Source organism: Cucumis sativus, chromosome 2 (assembly GCF_000004075.3).
Source record: "Cucumis sativus cultivar 9930 chromosome 2, Cucumber_9930_V3, whole genome shotgun sequence".
Classification (NCBI taxonomy): domain Eukaryota; kingdom Viridiplantae; phylum Streptophyta; class Magnoliopsida; order Cucurbitales; family Cucurbitaceae; genus Cucumis; species Cucumis sativus.
In genome coordinates this window covers 20,856,433-20,883,158 of record NC_026656.2, presented here as the reverse complement: position 1 = coordinate 20,883,158, position 26,726 = coordinate 20,856,433, and the positions used below count along the sequence as shown (strand labels likewise).

The 26,726-nt window shown below is 33.6% G+C and overlaps 3 protein-coding genes across 7 annotated transcripts; 2 read left to right on the top strand and 1 right to left on the bottom strand.

Moving 5' to 3' along the window:
- Window positions 1-1,117: 1,117 nt before the first annotated feature.
- LOC101221759 (transcriptional corepressor LEUNIG) lies at window positions 1,118-9,498 on the top strand. Of its 3 annotated transcripts, XM_031881314.1 has the most exons (19): window positions 1,118-1,194; window positions 1,576-1,625; window positions 2,103-2,200; window positions 2,309-2,418; window positions 3,120-3,497; window positions 3,572-3,660; window positions 3,942-4,020; window positions 4,094-4,169; window positions 4,364-4,413; window positions 4,529-4,834; window positions 4,956-5,162; window positions 5,547-5,795; window positions 5,880-6,024; window positions 6,812-6,921; window positions 7,077-7,226; window positions 8,010-8,165; window positions 8,238-8,354; window positions 8,654-8,860; window positions 9,025-9,498. In XM_031881314.1, the coding sequence occupies exons 2-19, from the start codon at window positions 1,594-1,596 to the stop codon at window positions 9,166-9,168; spliced, it is 2,703 nt and encodes a 900-aa protein (XP_031737174.1). In that variant the 5' UTR covers window positions 1,118-1,194; window positions 1,576-1,593; the 3' UTR covers window positions 9,169-9,498. The 3 variants fall into 3 exon arrangements, with proteins under 3 accessions (XP_031737174.1, XP_004138746.1, XP_004138745.1); XM_004138698.3 differs by lacking the exon at window positions 1,118-1,194 and having other exon boundaries at window positions 1,327-1,625; window positions 5,907-6,024; XM_004138697.3 differs by lacking the exon at window positions 1,118-1,194 and having other exon boundaries at window positions 1,327-1,625.
- A 5,373-nt stretch (window positions 9,499-14,871) lies between these two features.
- Window positions 14,872-20,762, top strand: LOC101222149 (coiled-coil domain-containing protein 93). 3 transcript variants are annotated; one of them, XM_004138699.3, is made up of 11 exons: window positions 14,872-15,148; window positions 15,292-15,382; window positions 15,552-15,659; window positions 15,851-15,961; window positions 16,350-16,529; window positions 16,763-16,842; window positions 18,004-18,043; window positions 18,152-18,259; window positions 18,820-18,900; window positions 19,680-19,802; window positions 20,080-20,762. In XM_004138699.3, the coding sequence occupies exons 2-11, from the start codon at window positions 15,359-15,361 to the stop codon at window positions 20,125-20,127; spliced, it is 903 nt and encodes a 300-aa protein (XP_004138747.1). In that variant the 5' UTR covers window positions 14,872-15,148; window positions 15,292-15,358; the 3' UTR covers window positions 20,128-20,762. The 3 variants fall into 3 exon arrangements, with proteins under 3 accessions (XP_004138747.1, XP_031737175.1, XP_011649795.2); XM_031881315.1 differs by lacking the exons at window positions 14,872-15,148; window positions 15,292-15,382 and having other exon boundaries at window positions 15,403-15,659; XM_011651493.2 differs by lacking the exons at window positions 14,872-15,148; window positions 15,292-15,382 and having other exon boundaries at window positions 15,404-15,766.
- A 2,444-nt stretch (window positions 20,763-23,206) lies between these two features.
- On the bottom strand, window positions 23,207-25,016 carry LOC101222387 (gibberellin 3-beta-dioxygenase 1-like). The gene is made up of 2 exons (NM_001288594.1): window positions 24,550-25,016; window positions 23,207-23,792 (listed from the first exon to the last, which is right to left on the bottom strand). Exons 1-2 carry the CDS (start codon window positions 25,014-25,016, stop codon window positions 23,207-23,209), a joined length of 1,053 nt encoding a protein of 350 aa, NP_001275523.1.
- Between the last annotated feature and the right edge of the window lie 1,710 nt (window positions 25,017-26,726).

Below are 26,726 nucleotides of genomic sequence, written 5' to 3'. Positions count from 1 at the left end.
AGAAACACTTGGTTGGTCATTTCATATAAAATTACTATTTTTTCGTAACTATACGTAATATCCACTTTTATATTCGCAAATAATATTAAAAATGTAGGTTAAGTTAAATGTCTTTCTTTTCATTTAATTATTAACTTCTTACTATTCAATAAGTTAGTTGTTTTGTACTTTAAGAAAACAAGATCAATCAAACACATTTCTATTAAAATTGTCAATAACTTCTTTAATATTTTAAAATATGAACATATAATAACATTATATTTAATTATCAAATAGCTAGAAAGTGTTGTGAAAACATATAGAAGAAAGAAAAACTACTTTGTAAGGATGAATAGGATAATGAAATCTTAGTCAAAATACCTAAGTAAATTTCCATCAAAGTCTCTTTTATTTGAAAGACAATATTCTAAAGAAACCCCACAAATCAAATGGAATATGATAAAATTAAAGCATTCCAAAAAGAATAAAGCAAATAATCTCTCTCAATTACTTACCCACACTCTTAAAATTATTAAATTTAAGTTTTCTTAACACCAAAATATTGTAAGGTCGATAGGTTATCTCGTTCGATTAGTAAAATGTATACAAACTGATGCAAACACTCACCAGTATAAAAGAAATTAACATGAATTAATTTCAAATTTCAGATTCTATCGATTGATAGTTAGGTAATTGTGGAAGTCGAGAATTTATTTGAGTAATTTAGAAAATGAGTTAAATTAAAATTAGAAAAAAGAAAAAGGAAGAAGAGAAGGTGAAAAAAAGTTAAGGGGAAGGGTGAGAGTGAGAGGAAGCAGAAGCGATGACCCAACGCATGGGAACCAAATATTAATTTAAAACAAAACACGAGGCGGTTTTACAAATACCAAAATTAAAAGTATCATGGGCCATCTTTGTAATTACCTTAAAGTTTAAACACCACTATGAAAAAGCAACAGCAGATCAAGCCAGACCGAAAGTACCAAAACACCCTCCTTCTTCTCTACCTAAATTCTCGGTATTATATAACTCAATTTCTTTAGTTTTTACTATACGGGTATAACCCTATAACCGTAATTTTGTATGGATGAAACATTGAGCAACAACAAGTCTTATTTCGTCCAAGGCCCACGGATTATCAGCAAAATTATTTTTCATCTCTCTCTCGAAATAAAAGCAAAAAGCTTCGGAACAAAAATACGTTTTGGATTGCAGGTATCTATTTCGATCCTTCCTTCAAATTGAAATATATATATATATATATATATATATATACACACACATATATTATTTATATATAAATATATAAAAAATGTAAAATTTGGTAGACGTAATAATAATACGGCCTTACATTCTCTATACTTTCATTGCTGGAATCAGAGGCTCTGCTTCTATTCTCTTGCGTAGATTCTCTCTTCTGCACTTCCTACTAATTTCCTTCCTCTTTCTGGATTAATCTAAGGTTTTGGCGAAAAGGGTTTTGTTTTTTCGCTTCTGGGTTTGGTGGGTTTGGCCAGGAAGAGCTCTAAAACAGCTGGAGGAACTTGTTTTTCAAGATATTAACACTTTGTTTTGATTTTATCCACTCCTCTGCAGTGTCTGGATTCGTAAAAGATGTCTCAGACCAACTGGGAAGCTGATAAAATGTAAGTTTTTAGTGTATTTTGCTTCTTATTTCCGTTTTCTCTCTACTTGGGGTTCTATCTCTTTTGTTACTTCAATGGATTTTCTTCTCTTCTTCGTTGTTGATTTCGTATTGGGGTTTCTTAAATTTTATTGTTGCTTCTTTATAGCATTACAAATTTCGATCTTTCTACTTGTTTTCTTGAAATTTTGCGCCCAAACCTTTGGCATTGGGCTTACTTCGTTTTATGGAGGATTTAGGGTTCAGGTTTCTCATAATTAGTTGATTTCAATTTAGCCGATTATTTGTGTTTACTCTACACGAACCCTTGTTTGGGTTTATTTTAGTTCTTCATTTTCTTAGTCTGTTGTTAGAAGTTTTGTGACTCAGTGTTTGCTTTCCATCTCTTCGGTTTCTTATCTGCTTACTGAAAATGAAATTTCAATAACCCCCTAACTTGGAATCTTGTTCTTTTACTGGGCGTACGCCTATGCAACAGGTTAGATGTTTATATTCATGATTATTTGGTAAAAAGAGATTTGAAGGCTACTGCTCAGGCTTTTCAAGCAGAGGGAAAAGTCTCTTCGGATCCTGTGGGTGAGTATGTTTGGATTTTGTTTCATTTCTTTGGTTCAGTATGGACTGGTATTTTACCATTTACTCGTGTTCGCGTTGATAATGATTTTTTGAGTTATGGGGTTACAGCTATTGATGCGCCTGGTGGCTTTCTGTTTGAATGGTGGTCGGTATTCTGGGATATATTCATTGCCAGAACTAATGAGAAGCACTCTGATGTTGCTGCATCTTATATTGAGGTTTGTTGCATAGCCTTGCATTCTTTTGATACAATTGAACTCGGAAATGTACCTTCTGCATTTGAGTTTCCTGTTTAAAGCTATTAATATTTCGTCCTAATTTCACATTGAAGAAATAATTTCTTTCTTGTTAACATTTTGGAGTTGGATATGCCGTTGTTGACTTAAGTCTGTATTGGTCAAACTTACTACCTTCTTCATATTCTTGATTGAAATTGGAACCCACAACTTCAGTTTCCCTTTCTGTGCATATGACGTTGGGGCTAACTTAAATAGACAGATTTGGCAATAGGTCAACTGTGGAGTATTGTTTTATTAAATATTTAAATTGTCTGTATTATACCTGCCATTATTGTTTTGACCACTGATGGCCTCGTCTGCACAAGGGATTATTGAAGCAATTCCCAAGTGCATGCAAATTATTGTTTTCTCATGACATGCCCTTTATTCCTTAATCCTATCCTATATGTATAAAGAATGCAGTTTTAGAATGTGTAGGTTCTCTTTCACATATTTTGTTTATGGATTTTGTTTTCTAGGGAAAATGTTGTAGATTGGACGAGGAAACACCATTCTTAAAATAAACTTGAGTCACTTTTTCTGTGCAAATTTATTATTTGATACCAGAAATACCATTAAAATGTTCCCTCATGACATGAAATTCCTCTGCAAAAGATACTTACAGTAAATGAACTTTCTAGACACAATTAATAAAAGCAAGAGAGCAACAGCAACATCAACAACAGCAGCAGCAGCAAACACAGCCACAACAACAACAACCACAGCACATGCAGATGCTTCTGATGCAGAGACATGCCCAACAACAGCAGCAGCAACAACAGCAGCAACAGCATCAACAACAACAGCAGCCACAGCAACAGCAACAGCAGAGTCAGCAGCAACAACAACAGCGAAGAGATGGAGCCCAACTCTTAAATGGATCTTCAAATGGCTTTGTTGGAAATGATCCTCTTATGCGCCAGAATCCCGGATCTGTAAATGCGTTGGCTACAAAAATGTACGAGGACAGATTAAAACTGCCCCTTCAGAGGGATTCCCTAGATGATGGTGCTATGAAAGTAGGTATACTGGTCAGATTTTTGACAAGCAAAGGCTTTTGTTACTTTTACTTATGCTTCTGTAAATCTTCCAGCAAAGGTATGGCGATAATGTCGGGCAGCTGTTGGACCCGAATCATGCTTCAATTCTGAAGTCAGCTGCAGCAACCAGCCAGTCCTCAGGGTGCTTTTCTTGTAGACATTTCTCTCATTATCACTGCATTCACATATAATTAAAGCATCAAAGGCCATGCACAAAAAAGAGACTTACCTGCTGATTATTGGAGTTTGATTTATGTTTGATGGGATATTTTACATATTATATTTTCTTTGTTTTATCACATTCTCTGCGTAGTTAACTTGGGTTTTAATGCATGACTACGATCTGAAGACATACCTAAGAATTGCATATTGGATGCCTATGCACTACCTTACTTGCTTAAGAGTTCTAAATTGTAATTACAGGCAAGTGTTACATGGTTCAACTGGTGGAATGTCTCCTCAAGTTCAACCTAGGAGCCAGCAATTGCCAGGTTCCACACCGGTATGGTACTTCTATTAAGTTCATCATTTGCTATATTCCTTCCTTTTTTCCTGAAAAATTCTTAAAAACACAGGATATAAAGACTGAGATCAACCCAGTTTTGAATCCTAGAGCTGCAGGTCCAGAGGGTTCACTGATGGGCATTCCTGGTACTGCCAAATTAATGATGTTTTAAGTACTTGTTGTGCGCATACGTTGTGATTGAAATCCTTGAAATCCTGCATTTTACTTGCTCAATTTTGATTTAGCATACCAAGGGTTTTACCGTTTAAAGATAAATTTGTGTTTTGTGGGCTACTATCAGACGTGTCTTACTCACGTGTTAAATGAAAATATCTTTCAGGATCAAATCATGGTGGCAATAATTTGACCTTAAAGGGATGGCCCCTCACTGTATGTTTCTAATGACCAATTCTCTTCATTTCTGTAATAACTACCATAATGTGTAAAATGTATGGATTCCGAGTTGATGGGTATTCTCATTCAATATTTCCTTTTTCTTTTGCAGGGTCTAGACCAGCTACGTTCTGGGATCCTTCAGCAACAAAAACCTTTCATACAGGCTCCCCAATCTTTTCCTCAGCTCCAGATGTTGACACCGCAACATCAACAACAACTAATGCTCGCACAACAGAATTTAACATCACCTTCTGTTAATGATGATGGTAGAAGATTGAGAATGCTTTTGAATACTCGAATGGCAAAAGATGGACTTTCAAATTCTGTTGGTGATGTTGTTCCTAATGTTGGATCTCCTCTACAAGCTGGCAGTCCTCTCTTGCCCCGTGGAGACAACACAGACATGATCCTTAAGGTGCTAAATTACTCTCTTACTGATGGTCTCAGTTTTTATTTTTATACTCGGGATGTGTTTATCTAGAAAACGCTATACACTTCATGGTCCCGTTTTTCTAAGAATCTATTATTTTCCTTAGATAAAAATGGCTCAATTGCAGCAGCAACAACAGCAGCAACAGAGTAGTAGCCAGCAGCAGCAGCAGCAGCAACTTCAGCAGCACGCTCTTTCAAATCAACAATCACAAAGCTCAAACCACAATATGCACCAGCAAGAAAAAATTGGGGGTGCTGGCAGTGTCACCATGGATGGAAGCATGTCAAACTCATTTCGTGGAAATGATCAGGTCTGGTAGTGAATAACGATAGTTGGTGATTGGTCAATCAATTTACTCTTGATAGAGCATCTGTGTCTTTCTTCAATTTCTATGATATATCTTAAATGTTTTCCGGCTATCACTAACATCACAGTGCCTGTCGCTTGTAATTTCTCACATTAATGTTATGCACACACGTATAACTTTAGTTCAGTTTACTTTTCCATTGGAGAACTGATGTACTTTTTGAGATGTAAAGAGGTTTACGCTCTGAATTTTGTTAATTCCCTTTTTGTGAATTTCACAGGTCATGTAGTTAGATTGGCGTCAGTTGTCTACCATAAAACCTTCAAGTATAAATAAATATTTTCTGTCATCCTTTAAGCTTTACAATGTTTTAACATCTCATTTCAGGTTTCAAAGAATCAGACTGGGAGAAAGAGGAAGCAACCAGTATCATCTTCAGGTCCAGCAAATAGCTCAGGAACAGCAAATACTGCTGGCCCATCCCCAAGTTCTGCTCCTTCAACTCCCTCAACTCACACACCTGGAGATGCAATCTCAATGCCTGCTTTGCCTCACAGTGGCAGTTCATCTAAACCTTTGACGATGATGTTCAACAGTGACGGTACTGGCACTTTTACGTCCCCTTCAAATCAGTTGGTAGGTGGAGCTTGGTAATTGTTTGTATGAAAGGAATTATAATAATTCCTTTTCCACTTGCTCATTGGCATTCCATTTTGGCAGTGGGATGATAAAGAACTTGAATTGCAGGCTGATATGGATCGCTACGTGGAGGATGGATCTCTTGATGACAATGTCGACTCTTTTTTATCTCATGATGACGGGGACCCTAGAGATCCTGTAGGGCGCTGTATGGATGGCAGCAAAGGTGCAGTGAATGCCATACCTTGCATTCTTTTTTATTATTCTGCTTGTTTTTTTGCAATTGCCAGTATGTAAATGCATGGCATTTGCGAGTGGAAAGTATTTTATGTTCTGTATTCTGCCACAAAGCTACCTGTTTGATTTATACTGCATATGCTCTAATATTTTGTTCATGCATCTTTCCTGGAAAAAAACCATATCATATCTACTCTCGTTTTTGAATATCAACAGTATATTTAAATCTCTCCTAGCTGTTGTATTTTCAATTTTGTGCAAGACTAATAGAGAATATAACATATCATCGGTATGGGTTGAGGACAAGATTAAAGAGCATGCAGAATTAAATTAATGGTTTTGATGATCTTCCTTTTATCCTTTTTACCATTAGCTGTCAATCAAAGGAGAGACTATCCATCAGGTAGGTCATATACTGCCCATGCATTTAGTGATATAGTGATACAACAACTTTTAGAAGACCCTGTTAGATGTTCTGTGGCACCACATCGAAGGAGTTTGTTTTACTTATCTTAATCTAGGTCATTTGGAAGGATATGAAATGGATAATTATGGGGTAGACTTGGAGGTGAAGTAATGTAGACTATAAATATCTTAGATAGTTGCATTCTTCTTGGTATGTTGCATGCATTCTTGATCCTGATGTAACACATTGGCTTGAAAACTACTAAACTATAATTAGCATTTGGGGTAACCTCCAGATGAAGTTGAAAGTTGGTTTTGAGCATGATCTACTATTTTATATGTTATCTTTAAGGAGTGAATTTAACCTTCAGGATTCACATTTACGGAGGTGAATTCTGTTAGAGCAAGCACAAGCAAAGTTTCCTCTTGCCACTTTTCATCTGATGGAAAGCTGCTTGTTAGTGGTGGTCATGATAAGAAGGTGAGAACCCATTGACGATAACCTGTACTGTATTTTGGGACTGTTGTTATGTTTAAAGTATTGCATGTATGATTTGAAAATCTTGTTATTGGATTTAGCATTGGTCATTCCATATTATTTTGTCTTCCTTGGGGTTAATTATGATGGTTGTGCAGGCTGTATTATGGTACACAGAAAATTTGAAGCCGAAAACTTCACTTGAAGAACATGCTGCCATTGTCACCGATGTTCGTTTTAGTCCTAGCATGCCCCGACTTGCAACTTCATCATTCGATCGAACAGTCAGGGTTTGGGATGCTGACAATGTTAGTTATCCTCTATCTATGTCTTCAATTTAACTCGAGCTTTCATTACTTAATTGTTGGTATTGCATCCTACATATAACCTGAATAACCTCCGCAAGTGTTAATTTATGAATAATATAATGTTTTGAAAATTTTAAGGTAATTTTTTTCATTAACATTTTGCTGAAGATAGACCTATTTTTGGCCAAATGTAGGTTGGAAATGTCTAGAGAAATTTAACCTATTTTTATTTTGTTAGAATAAGATGAATATGTTCTTTTTTTCACAGCATAACATACGCATTTCTACTACAAATTATTCCATGATAACAGCATCGAGCTAGTAAATAAACTATCAGTGTGTAAAAAAAAAGAATGCTAAAATTCGTTACTTATTCAATCTACCCATCATTGTAATCTATTTTTTCTAACTACCGGGCTGTGTCCAAATAGATTAATCAAACACAAAGGCAAATTAGCTTTCTGGTAATACATTTTAACGGTTTTTTTTCCCTCTATTCAAAATTTGTACATGGAACTTTAAAAGATAAAAGATAAAACACCAAGGCAAATTAGCTTTCTGGTAATACATTTCTGGGAAATTACTTTTCTGGTTATATGTATTTAATTGAGATGTTTTTAATAAATTGAAGGATAAAATTGGGAATTTTAAAAGATTGAAGTCAATATTTATAAGTAAGAGACTGGGAAGGGATATGTTTATATATTTACTTATATTTGCTATTTTGCAATAAAGTTATACAATATCTTGCTGTATCATTCTTAATCTGTAATTCACATGCAGCATTGTTATTCTCTACGTACTTTTACGGGACATTCTGCTTCTGTTATGTCTTTGGACTTCCATCCAAAGAAGGATGACTTTATTTGCTCTTGTGATGGTGATGGTGAAATTCGATACTGGAATATTACTAATGGCAGCTGTGCAGCAGTATTCAAGGTAGCTTGATTTTTCATGGGTTATACGTTGTATATAGGCTGTCATGGTTACTAAATTGATCGTGTAATTTAGGGTGGTACGGGCCCAATGAGATTTCAACCTCGTCTCGGGAGATACTTTTCTGCTGTTGTAGATAATATCGTAACCATTTTTGATGTCGAGACACAAGCTCGCGTTCATTCTTTACGGGTCAGTTTATATTTGAAGTTGTGCAACCTCCAAAACATAGGCCACGTGGTTTTGTTTATTGATGATCATTGTTCATCATTATTCTATATTTAACTCAGTTGAAGGCAAGCCAATAAATCATGTATTGTATTTTGGGCATTGGAGGATTTTCTGCAGTTGTTTAATATATAAATGGATTGTTTTCCTGTTCTTGATTATCAACTGCTCATTTAAATAGCCAGCATTGTTTTGTGTTGCGCATTTATTCCCATATGGATTGGCTTACCTTTTCTCCCTGAAATGTGTGCTTCCAAGTATAGGGACACACCAAAACGGTTCAATCACTTTGTTGGGATCCTTCTGGAGAGTTCCTGGCATCTGTTAGCGAGGATTCTGTTCGAGTGTGGACACTTGCTTCAGGGAATGAGGGTGAATCCATTCACGAGTTGAGTTGCAACGGCAATAAATTCCACTCTTGTGTGTTTCATCCCACCTACTCTACTTTGCTGGTTATTGGATGTTACGAGGCAAGTCCTCTCTCAATCAGTGTCATATTCTTTATTAGTTGAAAAGAATTAGAATAGTTCATTAGTTGTCGATTTTTTCACTACCCCTTTGATTTAGATTTAAAAGATCAAATAGTTATTGTTATATTTCCCTCTCACTTCCATTCTTATCTTAACTGCTGCAGTCGTTAGAGCTTTGGAATACGACGGAGAACAAGACGATGACTCTATCAGCTCATGAAGGTTTAGTATCTTCCTTAGCAGTATCCGCAGCATCAGGTTTGGTTGCTTCGGCTAGCCATGACAGGTTCATCAAACTGTGGAAGTAAAATTTTAAAAAACAAGGAACAAAGGAAAAAAAAAAAAACAAAAAAAAAAACGAAAAAAGAAAAAAGAAAAAAAGGTAACTCACACTTGCTAAAATGGAAAGCTAAGGCAGTGATCTTGGTACTGGTTTGTTTTGATCTAGCTTTGTGTACTGTCTTTAGACCTTTTTTTCTTCAGGACTTCTAGTTTTTTTTCTTCCCCTTTTTTTGGTTTTAGAATATGAAACTTGAGCTGGATATGATATGACCCAAAATTCTGACAAAACTGCTTCTTGTAATTGAACTCCATCTTGTTAGAATGTATACTACTACTCTTCCACTGTCTTCTGCTTATGCTTTTTGTGCTTCTTTCATTTTCAAATCATCCTTAAAAAAAAGAAAAGAAAGAAAAGGAAAAGCTACAAAATAAATAAAGCTCTGAAATGCCTTTGGCTTCATTATCGATGTACTTGATAGATGAAGAAATATGGCTTAAAGTTTACCAGAAAAAGAAAAGAAAAGAAAAGAAAAGCATATTATTTGTTTGATAAAGTTGGATGTTGAGAAAAGTGGTGCTATGATTTGTGGAAAAAAAGTCTATTTAGTGTAAAGGAATTCCAATAATTGAATAATTGGCCCATACCACCATTTTTTATTTTCAGCTGTTTTAATGTTTGATCTTTCTAAAAAAATACCCACTTCAATTGTATAAGAGATGTTTATAACAATTGTATGTAGGGGCCAGATGATATTTTTGCAATAATCGTAACCAGATGATATTTTTGCAATTATACAAATTTGCAACTTAAAAATTAAACCTTCATAAAGTATGTAACATTAATATTAGGTAAAAATAAAATTGAATTTTCGAACTTATATTATTGTATAAGTTTAACTATTTGTGGGTTCAATTCCTTTGATTATTGTAAGTTTCTTCAAGTGGTTGGTTTTTACCATTTTTTCAAAGGGAATCTCGAATTTTGCTATTCCTACGTTTATCCCAAAATTGCGTAGGGCGCTCTACTATGGGAATTTTAAATGGGCCACGGCCCAGCGCGAAGGGATGGTGTTCCAACCCATAGTTCTTTTCGCCCCACCGTGTCCGGATGATCGCACGACGGAGATTACCTGGAAGAAGGAGCAAGCGGAGTTCCATTTCCAGTCGATGTCGATCTTTGCCATTTGATTGGTTTCACCGGTGCTCGAGAATCCATGGTTTTTTCATTATAGTAGGGTAGCGTTCCGGCACCCCTGCTGCATCAAACCGTAACAGGTTGTGCGTTATCAATTCGATTAATCAGAGAATTCCTTTTTTTTTTTGAGGAATTTCTCGAATTATAAGTTACTTGTTAGTATCCATTTCAGAGAATTGAATAAGCTTCAGATTGATCTGAGGTTGCCTTGTACATCACTGTGATTCTTGTGCAATTGCAGTGTTGTCTGCAGAATTTATATTTTGCTTCATCCAGTTTTTTATCATATGCATCAGTGTTCTGTGGAATGGCTGAGGCGAGCAGAGTCAGGTACTTAGGTTTTGTGTTGTATTGGTTATGATGGTTGGGAAAATATCAACTGTGGGAATTTCCGTTTCTTCTTCTGACTTGTTTTCCCTGGTATTCCTGAGCTCTTAAAATATAGTCATGATGTTCACTGGACGCTTGATTGAGGAAAAAAAATGTTTACAACCTCTTTGGGTGGATTTCTTATGAGTTTTGATTGGAATTCCCGAGAATTCTTATGATCACGAAAAGGTCATATTAGAATGTAACTTACCTTACATAATAATTACTTTTTTCTTTTAGGAAAAATATTCCCTTGATGAATTTCTTTCTCGTCCTTTCCGTTATTAAGAACCAGAAGAAAGTTGCAGTGGTGAAGGATTTGCAACTTTTACGAGATAGAGTCGATAAGGCGGATGCTAATGTGGTGCAAAATTTGATGTCATGTTTAAAAACTTGGGAGGTCATCACCTCTTTTTGGCATTTGCCTCTCTGCATTTCATTTGTAGTTCTTTTGATTTTTGATTTGTTCTACATAGCAATATTTAGTTGCATTTACCCAAACACATCAACATGTTTTCAAAATGGTCAAGGTTATTTGACCCTTTTCCCTATTTGCAAAATTATATTCTTTAAACTAGAATAACAATAATAATAAAATTTTTTGACCATTTTTCTTCAGAGTAGTAGCCAGCAACTTCAGCAGCATGCTCTTTCAAATCAACAATCACAAAGCTCAAACCACAATATAGGCGGCTCCTACTTAAGTAGTCTGATGAGTGATCTTTATCGACGTCATTGACCTCAGAAGATTAAGACTCCCGGAAAGAAGAAGGCCTAGGGATTGATACCTGGAGGTCCTGGACCCTATGAGTGAAAGCAGCCTCCGAATTTTGTCTTGCTTACTCTTTCAGGAACTCCTTCGGATCTCTATTGAGTCTTGTTCCGCAACCTAGCCTTATTTCGATCCTTCTCATCATACCTTCCCATAACCTTTCTAGTCTCCTTGCTTCGGAAAGAGGAGAGCTAGACAGAACAAGTGGAGGGAGAGTAGCACCTTTCCCACATGTTAGATGTTAGAGTTCTAGTTCAATTCTTCTTTCAGGAAATAGTGTATACACGAAGGAGTCATGGCGGATTCATAAATTTTTTCGACAAGTTGTAACTTAAACTCTGCAAAAAAAAAAAATACACAAGTATGACCAGAACTCTGGAAGGGCGTTGACAAGTATAATTACCATTAAACTACCTACAATATTAAACATTAATTGATTTTTTTTATACATATTATATAAAGACAAAGTTGAGGGAGGCTTGAGTTCCGTGGACCTAAGTCTGAAGCTTACTATCACACCTCAATTGGTAGTAGGTCAATCTGGAATAGCATCTGTCTTTTCTTCTAATTCCCTTGATGCCTATCTTACCCTACTTGATTAGACTCGGTCTTTGCCGAAACTGAGAATTTCTGTTCGAATGAGTGAGCGTCGACCAAATTAGAACCAAGTGATGTAAATAAGATTTAAATATCCACAATTCAAAATGATTTGAATTAATTTTATGGTTAATGGGTTTTTGAGAAGTTGGTGGGAGATATAAATATCGAAAAATGATATTTGAATTGGATCAATAATACTATTATTTTATTATTATTAATTAATTAGATTAATTAGTATAAAATAATAAAATAATTATAAATTTTAAAAAAATCAAATAATTTGAACTTAATGAAATCAATTTGAATTTAAATTTTAGTTTGAAAGTTCAACATGCAAAATGAAAAGGTGAGTCAGCTTCGTGCATGTAATCTAATTGAACTACCAACTCCACCTTGTTTCTCTCTAATTAAATATCATACAAATGCAAATTGGATTTGCATAAGATTTAAATATATATTGCTCAGTATTGATTCAGCAATCGGAGGAGGTTCATTGAAAATTGTATAAGAAATGTGAAGTGTGTTCATATTCTCTTTTTCTCTAAAAAAAATAAATCAAAATTTGCTTATCAATTCATCTCATAATCTTGTTCTAAAGTCATAGTAGAACAGACTCTCTTGATTCTCAATTGTTTTCGTCCTTTTTTCATTTTTCTCAATCAAATTAAATGAAATTAGAGTGTTTGTTCTCCATTCTACTTCCACTGCCATGCTTATTTATCCATCTAACTTTTCCACTGAAAAACTGATGTACATTCTGAGTTGTAAAGAGGAGGCTGTTTAGGCTTGGAATTTTGTTAATTCTTTTTTAGTGAATTTGACAATAGGTCATGTGGTTAGTTTGGTGTCAGTTGCCTATTATAGAACCTTCAAATATAAATAAATATTTCCTGTGTTACTTTAAGCTTTACAATAGGCCATGCATTTACATACTGGCATTTTTACGTCCCCCCTCAAATCAGCTGGTAGGTGGAGCTTGGTAATTATTGTTTGTATGAAAGGAATTATAATAATTCCTTTTCCACTTGCTCCTTGGCATTCCGTTTTGGTAGTGGGATGATAAAGAAGAACTTGAATTGCAGGCTGATATGGATCGCTACATGAAGGATGGGTCTCTTGATCATGACAATGTCGAGTCTTTTTCATTCCATGATGATGGGAAACCTAGAGATTTTGTTGGGCGCTGTATGGATGGCAGCAAAGGTGCAGTGAATGTCATACCTTGCATTCTTTTTTATTATTCTGCTTGTTTTTTGCAATTGCCAGTATGTAAATGCATGGCATTTGCGAGTGGAAAGTATTTTATGTTCTGTATTCTGCCACAAAGCTACCTGTTTGATTTATACTGCATATGCTCTAATATTTTGTTCATGCATCTTTCCTGGAAAAAAACCATATCATATCTACTCTCGTTTTTGAATATCAACAGTATATTTAAATCTCTCCTAGCTGTTGTATTTTCAATTTTGTGCAAGATTAATAGAGAATATAACATATCATCTGTTTGGGTTGAGGACAAGATTAAAGAGCATGCAGAATTAAATTAATGGTTTTGATGATCTTCCTTTTATCCTTTTTACCATTAGCTCTCAATCAAAGGAGAGACTATCCATCAGGTAGGTCATATACTGCCCATGCATTTAGTGATATAGTAATACAACCACTTTTAGAAGACCCTGTTAGATGTTCTGTGGCACCACACCGAAGGAGTTTGCTTTACATATCTTAATCTAGGTCATTTGGAAGGATATGAAATGGATAATTATGGGGTAAACTTGGAGGTGAAGTAATGTAGAATATAAATATCTTACATAGTGACATTCTTCTTGGTATGTTGCATGCATTCTTGATCCTGATGTAACACATTGGCTTGAAAACTACTAAACTATAATTAGCATTATTTGGGTAACCTCCAGATGAAGTTGAAAGTTGGTTTTGTGCTTCTTTCATTTTCAAATCATCCGCTACAAAAGAAATAAAGCTCTGAAATGCCTTTGGCTTCTTTATTGATGTACTTGATAGATGAAGAAATATGGCTTAAAGTTTACCAAAAAAAAAAAGAAAAGAAAAACATATTATTTGTTTGGTAAAGTTGAATGTTGAGAAAAGTGGTGATATGATTTGTGTAAAAGAATTCCAATAATTGAATAATTGCCACGCACCCAACTAACTTTCAGTTCCCTAATTCATATGTTTTAATGTTTGATCATTCTGAAAAATACATACTTCAATTGTATATCAAATGTTTATAACAATTGCATGTAGCGTTTCCTTGATGTCTTCTCTTTTAACAATAATAGCAAATTGTAAAAATAGCTCTTAAAGGTTGGATGGTAATTTTGTCATTATACAAATTTTCAATTTAAAAATTAAAAGCTAAGAGCTCAGAATAAGTTGAATTAGAGATATTATAATTTATATATACTTCAACTCGAATATGTAAGTTGTAATATATTTTTTAATAATATTAGATATTCGGATTGGATTGGGTCAACACGAAAAGGTAACTTGAACCTAACCCAATCCGAAAAAGACATAAAAAGTTCAACCCAACCGAAAATAAAAACCAACTCAATCCAACTATTACAATTTGGGTTGGAAATCCAATTTATTTGAACATCTCCAGTATATAATGTTAAAATTGAACCTCAAACTTATACAATCTAATTTGAACTATTGAAAGTTTGAGGTTTGATTGTAATTAGCATGAACGATGGTTTTTGAAAATTTTCTCAGAAATGGAAGGGCACTCTACTTTGGGAATCTTAAATGGGCCACGGCCCATTTAAGTGGCAGCCCAGCGCGAAGCTATGGTGTTCCGACCCATAGTTCTTCCCGCCCCACCGTGTTCGGATGACCACACGGCGGAGATAACCTGGAAGAAGAACCAGCTCCTGTTCTAGGCGAATCACAGAAAATTGACAATTTTGTTGCCTGACTGGAGTTCCATTTTCCGTCGGTGTCGATCTTTTCCATTTGATCAGTTTCACCGCTGCTCGGGAATCCATGGTTTCTTCATTAGAGTAGTAAAGTAGCCTTCCGGCACCCCTGCTGCATCAAACCATAGCAGGTTGTGCGTAAATATTTTTTTTTTTTTTTGAGGAATTTCTCGAAGTATAAATTACTTGTCAGTATCCATTTCAGAAAATTAAATAAGCTTGAGATTGATCTGAGATTGACTTGTACATCACTGTGATTCTTGTGCAACTGCAGTGTTGTCTGCAGAATTTGTATTTTCCTTCGTCCGGTTTTTTATCATCTGCATCAGCGTTCTGTGTAAATGTCTGAGGCGAGCAAGAGTCAGGTACTTAGGTTTTGTGTTGGATTGGTTGTGATGGTTGGGTAAACATCAACTGTGGGAATTTGGGCTTGTTCTTGTGACTTGTTTTTTATGGTAATTTTGAGCTCTTAAAATATATATAGTCATGATGTTTTTTCATACTGCTATGATGCTCCCTTGCTGGAAATCACAGGGTACTTGCACTGAACGCTTGATTGAGGAAAACAAATGTTCACAACCTCTTCAGGTGGATCCCGACAATGGAGTTTGGATGGATTTAAAGGAGGACATGGACGAACTTGTCAGTATTTTATTTTTCTCTCTTTTGAAGTTTACAGTGGGATTTACTGCAGGTTTCGATTGGAATTCCTGAGAATTCTTATGATCATGAACAAGTCATATCAGAATGTAACTTATCTTACATAATAATTAGTTTTTCTTTTAGGAAAAATATTTCCCTGAAGAATTTCTTTTGTCCTTTCCGGTATCAAGAACCAGAAGAAAGTTGCAATGGTGAAGGATTTACAACTTTTAAGAGATAGAGTCGATAAGGCGGATGCCAATGTGGTGCAAAATTTGAAGTCATGCTTAAAAACTTTGGAGGTCAGCACCTCTTTCTGGCATTTACAGTCTCAGTTTCTCGCTGAATAGTTGTTGGCATTTGCCTCTCTGCATTTCATTTGTAGTTCTTGTGATTTTGATTTGTTCTACATAATAATATTTAATTGCATTTACCCAATCACATCAACATATTTACAAAATGGTCAAGGTTATTTGACCCTTTTCTCTATTTGCAAAATTATATTCTTTAAACTATTGACCATTTTTCTCAATGTCTTCTTATTGTGTTGTGTGTGTGTGTGGGGGGGGGGGGGGGGGGGGGGGGGGGGGGGGTTCGTGTGTATATACAACTTATAAATTTGTGTTTCTGAAAAGAAAATCTTTTGACTTATTATCTGCCGGGTTTTAAATGCACCTTGGGTTGTTTCAGGATCTTGGGAAACAGGAATCTGAATTCATGTCCACTTGTAATTCAAAGCGTAGTGAATTGCAAGATGAGATTATCGAGCTGGGGGGAAGATTGACTGAAGACCATGAATGCTTAAATTTCTTTGATAGCTTAGATGATTTGATTAGTGCATCTGAGGAGGAATTGGATTCAGTAAAGAAGGTAAATCTTTTTCTCCCCAAAGCTGTTGTTTATTGTGTTCTCCTTTTAATGCAGGAAGAATTAAAAATTAAGGCTGGAAGCAATTCCATGTCATGATTGGTAACTAAACAGAAATTTGCCCATCACTCAAAATTCCGTCTGTTGGATCCTTATCTTTATTGCAATAAATCTAGTCAGCTCATTGATCTATTATCTTGAATGTAACTATTGTGTTTCTTTTATCTTTATTTTAGGCACTAGCGTTGTCCGTGAGGGAAACATTAGCATTAAAGAGGCTTCTTGATGATGTGCCAACCCAAACTGAACTCATCCAGTCTGTTGTTCTCTTATTCTCCTTCCACTTTTCATTCCTACAAATTATTTTGTTTGTTCATTGCATGATTTTTTATTTGTTTTATTTTTTTTAATTTTTTTTCTAGGTGATGATGCCATCATTTTCATCTTTCTTGGTGCTAATTGCATCTTCTCCTGAGCAATTATTTCATTGCTAACACATGTTTCTTGGCGATTATTTCAATTCCTTAGTTGATCTTGGAGGCTTATTCAGTTTTCTGAGCTACTGCGGATGATATTTTGCTTAGAAGTTTAGGATCACTATCTAATTAAGTTTGTGTGCCTCAAACACTCAAACTTCATTTTGAAAAATGAAACTCAACCCTTTGGTCAATAACAATTCTCAGCCTCTAGTTTTGCTTTGGTACCTTCATGGTGAAGCAAACGAAATAGCTTCAGTAGGGTGCCATTGTCTGTTCTATTTCCGGCTGTTGGATTTAGACCATGCAGAAGCAAGATGTAAACTCCTACTGCTGGGAATGGCTTGAAATTATGGAGCGTTTAGTTGATATCTATACAAATCATTGCTCCATTTCATTCTTGCCTTGCTTATTATTGTTCACGCTCTTAATTGCATGCCAAGATGAATTCAGCTTCTTCCTGAAGTAGCGGTGGCATGGTCATGCCATTTTTCTTCTTTGCACACAGATACACACGCATTTTTTGTTAGCTTACTTGGATCTATTGCTGGATTTCGTAACATTTTGCTTTTAAAAAAACTTGTAAGATGTTCGATATTATTGTTAGGTGAGAACCTGGATTTGAATCCATGTTGTTAAAGACATGAGTTTACATCGTGTCTATTTAACCATTGGGCTAATGGGCATTTCATCACAGGCCTGTGCATCTCTATGGGTTTTTTCTTTTTTTCCCCTATTTTTTTGTTCATCACGCATTAACTGCATTGTGTTAAAGACAGTTCAATTGGTACACAAGTATTTTAGATGTGTTCATATTTTACTTATGTATTTATTCTTCAACTCTGGCTCTTGAATTTCTAAGTATCTATGCTATCAACAACTCAGAGATTTCTGAAATTCGTTTTTCTTCTCAAATTTTCACATGGGCACTTCGAAATATTTCTAGATGCCTTACGTTGAGTTGGAAAGTCATCCTCTTCTGATTTAATATCAGTTTGCAGGTACGAGCGCCGATTTTCAGAGCTATACACTAACATCCAGGTTCAGTTTTTATTTGTCATGAATTACTAGTTTGTTTTTTTCATATTGTTTGTTGAACTTCTTACAGACGATGTTTTAGCATTCAGCTAAAGATGTGCCATCATACAGGATAAACTTAGGCAAACACGCAGATACTATGCAACCTATAATGCACTCTTGGAGATAAAGGATTTGATGTTAAAGGAGACATCCTTATTGAATTCCATAAGTTCACAGGTTAATGATCATTAAAAGATTACACATTTGTTGTTTGTTCATCTTTCTGCGGCATGTTAAAGAATTCATGTACCGTTTTATGGTGATATTTTCTTTTTCCCATACGATTTTCTCAACAACCAAATAATCCATACGCTGCAATAATTTTTTAAAGATTAAATAATTAAATTATAGCCATAATTGCAAGGAACATCAATGTCTCCAACTCTGCGATAGATATGTGACACTCATGATTAGATAATATTTTTGAAAGGACTTGTCTAGTATCATCCTCCCATGCAATAATTTACAAGTAATTTGCTACTTCCATTTCGATTTAATTTTTGAGTTCTTGATAATGAGGGTGGGTGCTTCAATGCTGAAAACATTTTGATGGCATCGGTCTTTACATTCACTTGTGCCGCTGTGGGTTGTGGGTTATCAGTTATGTGCTGCTACATGTTAGACACGATTAGTGTGCATATATATGTGAGACATCATAAACTTAGGTCCAAAAAAATTAATCAATCTTGTTAGGCGATCAACTCCAATGTACTGATGTTCCCTTGCAACTCTTGTAGTTTCAAGATGCCATAGCCAGCTCTGCGAGCAAAATGAAACTTATTGATTCCATGGTGGGAATTCTGAAAGGCATTCAACAGGTAATAATCATTTCCCCTGTTGAGCTTGTGACCTAAAAGGATGGAGTAACTAACTCTATTGGAGATCTATAATTGGTGAGAACATTAACTTATAAATTAGATACTGCTGTCAATGAACCATATAAAAGAGCCACAAGATCAAACCTAGCAAAAAATATCCAAACTTAGATAAAGATCAAACGGATAAAAGAGACATCTAAACTCTACTAACAAAATGTTTAGCCCAGCTAAAAAGTTTTGAAAACAATGGTAAAATCTAGAAATAGCATACCTCACCACAAGAATAGTGATATGATAACTAGCCTTGAATCTCTTAGAAAAAATACAAAACAAGGAAATATTATGAATTGATGGAATGAGATTCGCCTTTACTTAGGTTTGAAGTTCAATTTGATTAAAAAAAAATTGAGGTTAACATTTGATCAATTCAAAGCCAAGGAGGAAGAGTGAGTTTTTCTCTTTCTTATACTGATGGGCCTTCTTGATTTGAAGTCTTTTTTCTCTTTTTAAATAATTATTGATTTTAATAGTAATAATGATGAGACATTTTTAAAAATAACAAAATTTTTTGGATTCTATTAATGATAGAAACTGATAGACTGATAGATCTTTTGGATTCTATCACTGTCTATCAATGTCACTTATAAAAGCATATCAATGTCTCGATGTCTATTATTGATAGAATTTAAAAATTTTACTATTTGGTGTAAATCTTTCGTCAAATTTGCTATTTTTGACAATTTCTGAATAATTATAATATTTATTACTAATATCTGCAGAAACTAAATAAGGTGCATCTCTCTCATCAAGAAGAGCAGCAGGTCTGCAATGCTTTGAAAGAGAAGTATGCTGCAGCAACTGCCGAGCAAAGACGTTGCTACACACTCTTAAAAGCTTTCCAGGTGAGTACTGATAGTCTTGTGATTGTGAATGATATTTTACTTTCTATGTTAGTTTTTTAAGCAAACTTGATTAAAACATACGACCCCTGGAGGTGTGGGTTTCAAGTCGCCCACTACTTTGAGATGTGTTGAAGGTGGTTCCATTTGACAAAATTTGGTAAATAAGTGGAAACATTTAAACCAAGCTGTTCAGTTTGATTCATCAATTCAAGGCTCCCATAGTGGTACAAACCCTCTAAAGTCACTGCTGTGCTTTCTTATTTTCTTTATTTTTCAGGAGGAATGTGCAAAGAATGAGAAGCTTCGGACCCAAAATTTCGTGTGAAAAAATCTTAACAATTCCCAATGTGTGTTAGCCTTGAGCGAGCTTTTGTGCTGAGGAGGAAGAAAGAAAGAAAGAAAGAGTTCGTTGGCGATCAACTTCAAATGTGCTGCCCTGTCCGACCTCAAAACCAGCCGGTATGTGAAATTAGTCCGCCTTTTTATTGACTTCCGATCCATAATTGTATAACCTTTCAAGAGAGAAAGCATTTGTGTGTATATTCCCAGCTCTCCTCCTTTGTACCCACATTCCTTCCTTCCGGATAAATGTCTAATAGAAAAAAAAAAACGTCGATTCATGTTTAACATATATATGCAGAGACAGTAATCGAAGAGCCCTTTCTGAAGACCAATTAAGGGTTCGGCTGACATTTCATTGAAAAATAAAGCACAGAATCAAATTGTGACTGTGGTTACTGTTGCATCATTTCAATCCGATATAGTTTGCCAAAGGTCGGTTAATACTTTTGAACTCTCATTCCCCTGAAATATGTATGGAAAGGATCTATCATCAGAAATTTGTTTGGGGTGGGGTGGGATTGAAATAGTCTTGAATTTGTTTGCTCCCATTAGATCCATATCTCATTTTTTGAGTACTAAAATGGAAGATTAACGATTTCTTTTCATCCTTGAGCTAAATGTTGGACTGCTGTTTACTTCATTATAGCTTGATATTTTTAGTATAATTTACAATTTGATCTATTCGTTAAATAATATATTCATCATACTTGCATTAGATATTAGCAACTTATAATACAATCGATTCATCAAACTTGTAATTGTTGTATTGGATAGAAATTAGATTTAGCAACTTATGATTGATTCATCGTAGTGATTACTTCTGTTGCTACCAGTATCTCCTCTTTTTTGTTTTCGTACCTTTTAAATAATGTTCTAGGATGTATATATCCCTTCTTTTTGCTAATCTTGTATCCAGAAGAATCTGTTTTCATTTAAGGCAAATTGCAAAAACTTCCTTCTAAATTATGGTGTCAATCGTAATTACAACCTCACACTTTCAATGATAACAATTGGACCTCCAAAATCCTCAAAGTGTGACAATTGGATCCTCATGCCTATAATAATTGTCAAAATCAAACCCTCAAATGATAAATTTTAAATTTTCAAACTTATATAATCAATATAATTTATACAAGTATATAAGTTGATGTCTTATTTTAAAATTTGGATAAGTTTGAGGATTCAATTTTTAATTTTTAAAAATTTAAGAGTATTATTGTAAGTGTACGGTAGTTTTTGTAATTTGTCTCAAGTACTTGGCAGAATCAAGTATCTTCGTGACCAATATGATGTCTAAAATACGATTTTGATTCTATTACTTGAGAATTTATTGTATTTTCTTTACTTTCAAATTTATTGTATTTTCTTTACTTTCAAATATTTAATCACAGCTATTGTATTTTTAGCAACTTTTTAAATTTAGCCCCTTGCAACCTTTTTTTTTTTCGAGGCATTGAGTTAAAACATTACTAATCAATTAATTTATTAGAGCAATAGGAATTAATTTGATTAACATTTTTTCCCAAATAGCTTCCAACTAATGTAGCATAAATTTTAGTTTTCTTAATTATAACATTGCACCCAATATTTGAATCTACTCCGATTTTAAACATTTTGCAAAATTTCAAAAACATATATTCATATCATTTGTTATTTTTGTTAAATGTAAAAAATTGTAGTTTCATAGCTCCCTCTTTTCAAAATCTTTATACTTTGTAATTAAAATATAGCCTTCTACTCTTTATAATCAATCGAAAAATAACATTTTTAAAAAATTACAAATATAGCAAAATCTATCATTTATATCGTTAGATTTGTATGATATGTATGTTATTGACCATGCCCGAGAGTCTAACAACCATAAAATCATATTTGATTGCATTTGTAATTGTACCAATTAATATTAGTAAAGAAATGAAAAGCATGAATCATGACAAAAATGATTATGTGAAAGATATTTGTAGAATAATTTTTGTCTGTATCTGAATTAATGGTGTCTTAAACCAAACATTATATAATTTAGTGGTCAATTAAGAATGTAACGAAAATCACCAAATTTTAAGCACTCTAAAGTCTAATCCGCAACAAACCAACCAAAAACACTTTAGAATTATCATTATTATTATTTTCCATATTTTCTACTAATAATATTATATATATATATATATACACACACACTACCAATTTTGGTGTGCTTCTTAAGTTGACTTTTAATGTTCATAATAATAAATCAATTAACAAGAGAGAGAGAGAGAGAGAATGTTTTGTCATTGTCTGATATTATTATATTCATTCAACAGTGAACATGATTTTCACAATCTTTTTTCTTTTTTAATTTCTAGTTTAGGGCAGAACTTGATTGAAATATCAAAGTTTCTATGTCAATCAAAATACTGATAAGATGTTGTGTAGGTATTTCTCAAAACAGATTTTTGAATTGAGTATATATATGTATGTATATATTAAGAAAAGAGTTTTCTAATAAATAAGTAAACATTTTTTAATAATTTATACCATAAGTATATGGGATGTTGTGACAAGTCTATTATAAAAATTTGACCAATTAGTCTATGCAATAAATGAAAATATTAATTTAGTCTTTAAGTTTTAATTACTAATTCAATTGTCTCACGTATGTGTGTTCGTAATAAATATTGATTCTGCTTTCCACAAACAAGAAATCATTTTTCTCATTCACTAATTGCAAAATTCAAATTCCACTAAATGCAACATTTTATTCACTCTTAAACAATAATCAATATTTACAAAAACAAAAACAAATTCTATCTGATGCATGCATTTTCATTTTCAATTTTTTTTAATCTCTAAGAAAACAATAGCAAGAACATAACAAAACACATAAACACACTTTATTTTGCGAACAAGTAGCTGTTTCCAAATTATTACAGAATTGAAGCTGTGTAATCATCAAACTTGGAAATAAATTAAAGGCTACACTCCAAATAAAAAGTTAATTAACCTATGATCATTTGACAATACCCTTTGGAAAATGTTGATCATAATTAAACAAAAGTAAAAAAGGGTTTGATTATGAAATTAGATCATATTTTAATGGCTGGAAGTCCCTTCCCCGTTTTCTTAGCCTTGATAGCGAAATATTCTTTCACATTCACACTTCTGTAAAGAGGAAACTGTGGAGTATCACTCAATGGCTTACAATAAGGTGAAATGTATATCTCACCTGGTGGATCATAGAAATATGCCAATGAAAATCTATGCTCCTTATTTTCTTGTATCATCACCCGGTGAAGAATGCTCGGAAACCGCCCGTTCGACAAAATGTGTAGGAGATCGCCGATATTGACGATGAGAGTGCCGCTCATTGGAGATAACGGAACCCACCCTGTTCCATCTTTGAAGATTTGGAGTCCGTTATTGCCTACTTGATGAAGGATGGTGCAGAGGGAGGTGTCGGTGTGGGCGGCGAGGCCCATGACTTGACCTGGATCGGGGCACGGTGGGTACGAGTTTAATCGAAGGGCCATGTGGGGTTTCCCAATGGATTCGTCGGTTGAAGTCAACAGCTTCATCATCTCTTCCTCGGAGATGCCAAGAAACTTGAGGATTAACCTAATTATCCTTTCTCCTAAACCCTTCATTTCTCTTTGATATTCTTCCATTACATCACTTCAACCAAATAAATAAATAAATAATAAAGAAAACTACAATGATAATAATATATCCAATTTGTAGAAAATTTTCAATTTGGGGATATATAACAATTGTTAGTGTGATTAGATCATAAAACCATCAAATTTCTATAATCTCAAAACACAAATGGAAGATTTAAAACAAAAAACAATTTAAGCAAATCTTTTTAATTTTTAGTCTCGAATTAATTTAATAATCTACTTTGTTTTAAAAATGGTACAACATTTTGTGTAATGTCCAAAATTAGTTCTTAATACTTTCTAAATCTTATAACTAACCACTAAATTTCTACCAAATTTTGGTAAACAATCAAAACTCCATTTATATATTCTCCAAAATTCAAGAATTATTATAAATTATTGTATCAATTTAAAGCCTTAAATTTCATAATTTTTAGACTCTTTGTTAGTAAACTATATCTACTTTTACTTAATTCCATTTTTTTTAAAAAAAAATGTATTCTTCTAATATTTCATTTTTAAATACTACGTAATTTTTTTTCTGAGTATACATAGAAAAAAATTGAGTAAAACGTTATGATATATAATCAGTTGGAATAAATACCAAATTAAAATTAAAATTAATATTAATGATTGAACCTATTACCTATATATTATGATAATTTTAACTCCAATTAATTTCATGCATGAAATTAATTATATGCATATACGTTACGGAAATGAACCCTAAATTGTGTACGTCAATTGCATGAAAAAAGTTTGCATGGATTTACCAAAACCGTTTATAGTCATTTGGCCAAAGCTTCTTAGCCTCATTAATAGGAGAACCCAAGATGGTGAATCCTTCATGCCACATTAATTTCGGATGATACTTAGATATTCCAGCCATGCCGTAGCCGGTGGCGGTGAGGCTTCCAGGCGATCGTAGTGTCTTCATCTTTTGTGTTGCCGGGAGAGTGAAAAGGCGTCGAGTCTCCTCCTCTGCTTCCTCGATTAGGGTTTTCGAGATACCATGATTAATCAACTGGAACATTCCCCATTCCTCACAGGCTCTCCCTAGGAGCTCCGACGCACCATCGCTGACAAGGTCGATTAACGGGAGCGAAACCCTTTTGTCCAACTTGATCGCAGCCGATAACTCCGTGGCGTTTGGCCACAAGTGAGATTCAGGGACAGTTTGAACTGAGGTGAAGTCCAAAGGAACAAGTTGGCTTGGGGGAGGAATCTCTTGATCTGCCATATGAGCTCAATCTATAGCTGCATGAAATTCAAAGGAAAAGAAAACCCATGATTGTAAAATTTAACAAGAAAAAAACTACAAAAAAATGAGGTTTTAAAAGTTCTCACTAATTCGTTACCCCCTAAATGATTTAGAATATGAAAGATTGATTATTATACATACAAAAGATTATATCATATATATATATATATATATATATATTGAAATACTAAGAGTCTGTGGTGTTGAAAGGAAAGAAAGCTACTCTCTATTTTGGAAATTTAGGGTAATTAACTTTAAAAATGGGAAAGAACATGCATGGAATTTATTAAAGGAGGGCCTATTTATGGGAAAACCCCATCATTTATAGAAAGAGTATTGGTGTTTTTGGTAACAAACAGAAGAGAATAGGGTGTTAATTTTAATTTTGAATATGGTTAGTATGGGAAGTACCAAACTTGGAAGATTATATATGCATTTGGAGATTAATCTTCTAATATTAGTATCTATTATTTTAAATGTTTAATTTAGTTAATTTTAATAAATATTAAATTATAATCTATCTCAAATTTACTATTTTCTTTTTTATTATAATAATAATAATAAATAATAATAATAATTTGAGTTTAATTTATATCCTAAAACTTTAGGAATCATTTTAAGTTCTTGGAAATAATTCTAACTTTGTACAAATCCAAAATATTGGGTGCTTATATTTGGTATTAGAGTATTTTAGTCAGTATTCTTAATTAGTTGGGCCCTAGAGGTAAAATATTTAATTTGTTTCTATTTGTTTTTCATTTCTACCTGCATTTGCTATACTACAACTTATCTTGAAATTCTTAAAATTTTCTTTTAAATTAAAATAAAATTGATATATAGCTAAAAAGAAAAAAGCGATAGACATTAAAAAGTGCTCAAAAATCCAAGATAGTATTAGTTTGAGAGAGTTTGGTAATCAAAGTTGAGTACTTAAATGTAGATACATCAACTTTTAAAATTTAAGTTAAAACCTTTAGTCAGACTTTAGTTTTCTTTTAAATTTTGTCAATTGCATTGTTTGCGTGACACGTTTGGTTTGAAGATTTTTTTTTGTATAAGATCGCTCTTCACTTGAAGAAGTCGAAAGATTTTGAGAGTTTGCTTTGGTTAATGAAGCTTATTTTGGAGGAAAGTTTATATGTGTGGTTGGTTTGATTTGTTTCTCTTTTCAAAAAACAAAAATAAAATCAATCCAACCTTTAAATCGTCTTTAACCTAATACTAAAATTACTAAAAAAGAAAGAAAAAAAAGTAACTTTTAAGTGATAAAAACCAAGGGTACTTAATTAAAAGTGACATCTTGGTGAGACATTATTTTCATCATTCACAATGCCTTTTTTAGGATATTTGAAAATGATATTTTAAGAAATATGATAAGAATGGGTTGTTTTTGGAAGGTGTAGACATTTTTCACGATTGATAATGCTTTTTTTTAAAGAACAATAATATTGATAATGGCTATTAGGTTTGAATTGTTTTTAGTGTGTCCTAACAATTTTTTTCAAATTATTATTATTTTTTTTTTGAAAATGACAACTAATAGATAAAAGATAAGTACCAATTAAGATACATTCCACCTTTTACAATGGTATTAGTTTCTATATATAAAATTTGTCCTTAAATGGGAACAAAATTTCTATGCATTAATTTTATAAATATAAGATGTGTACATATAAGCCTGTTGATAAA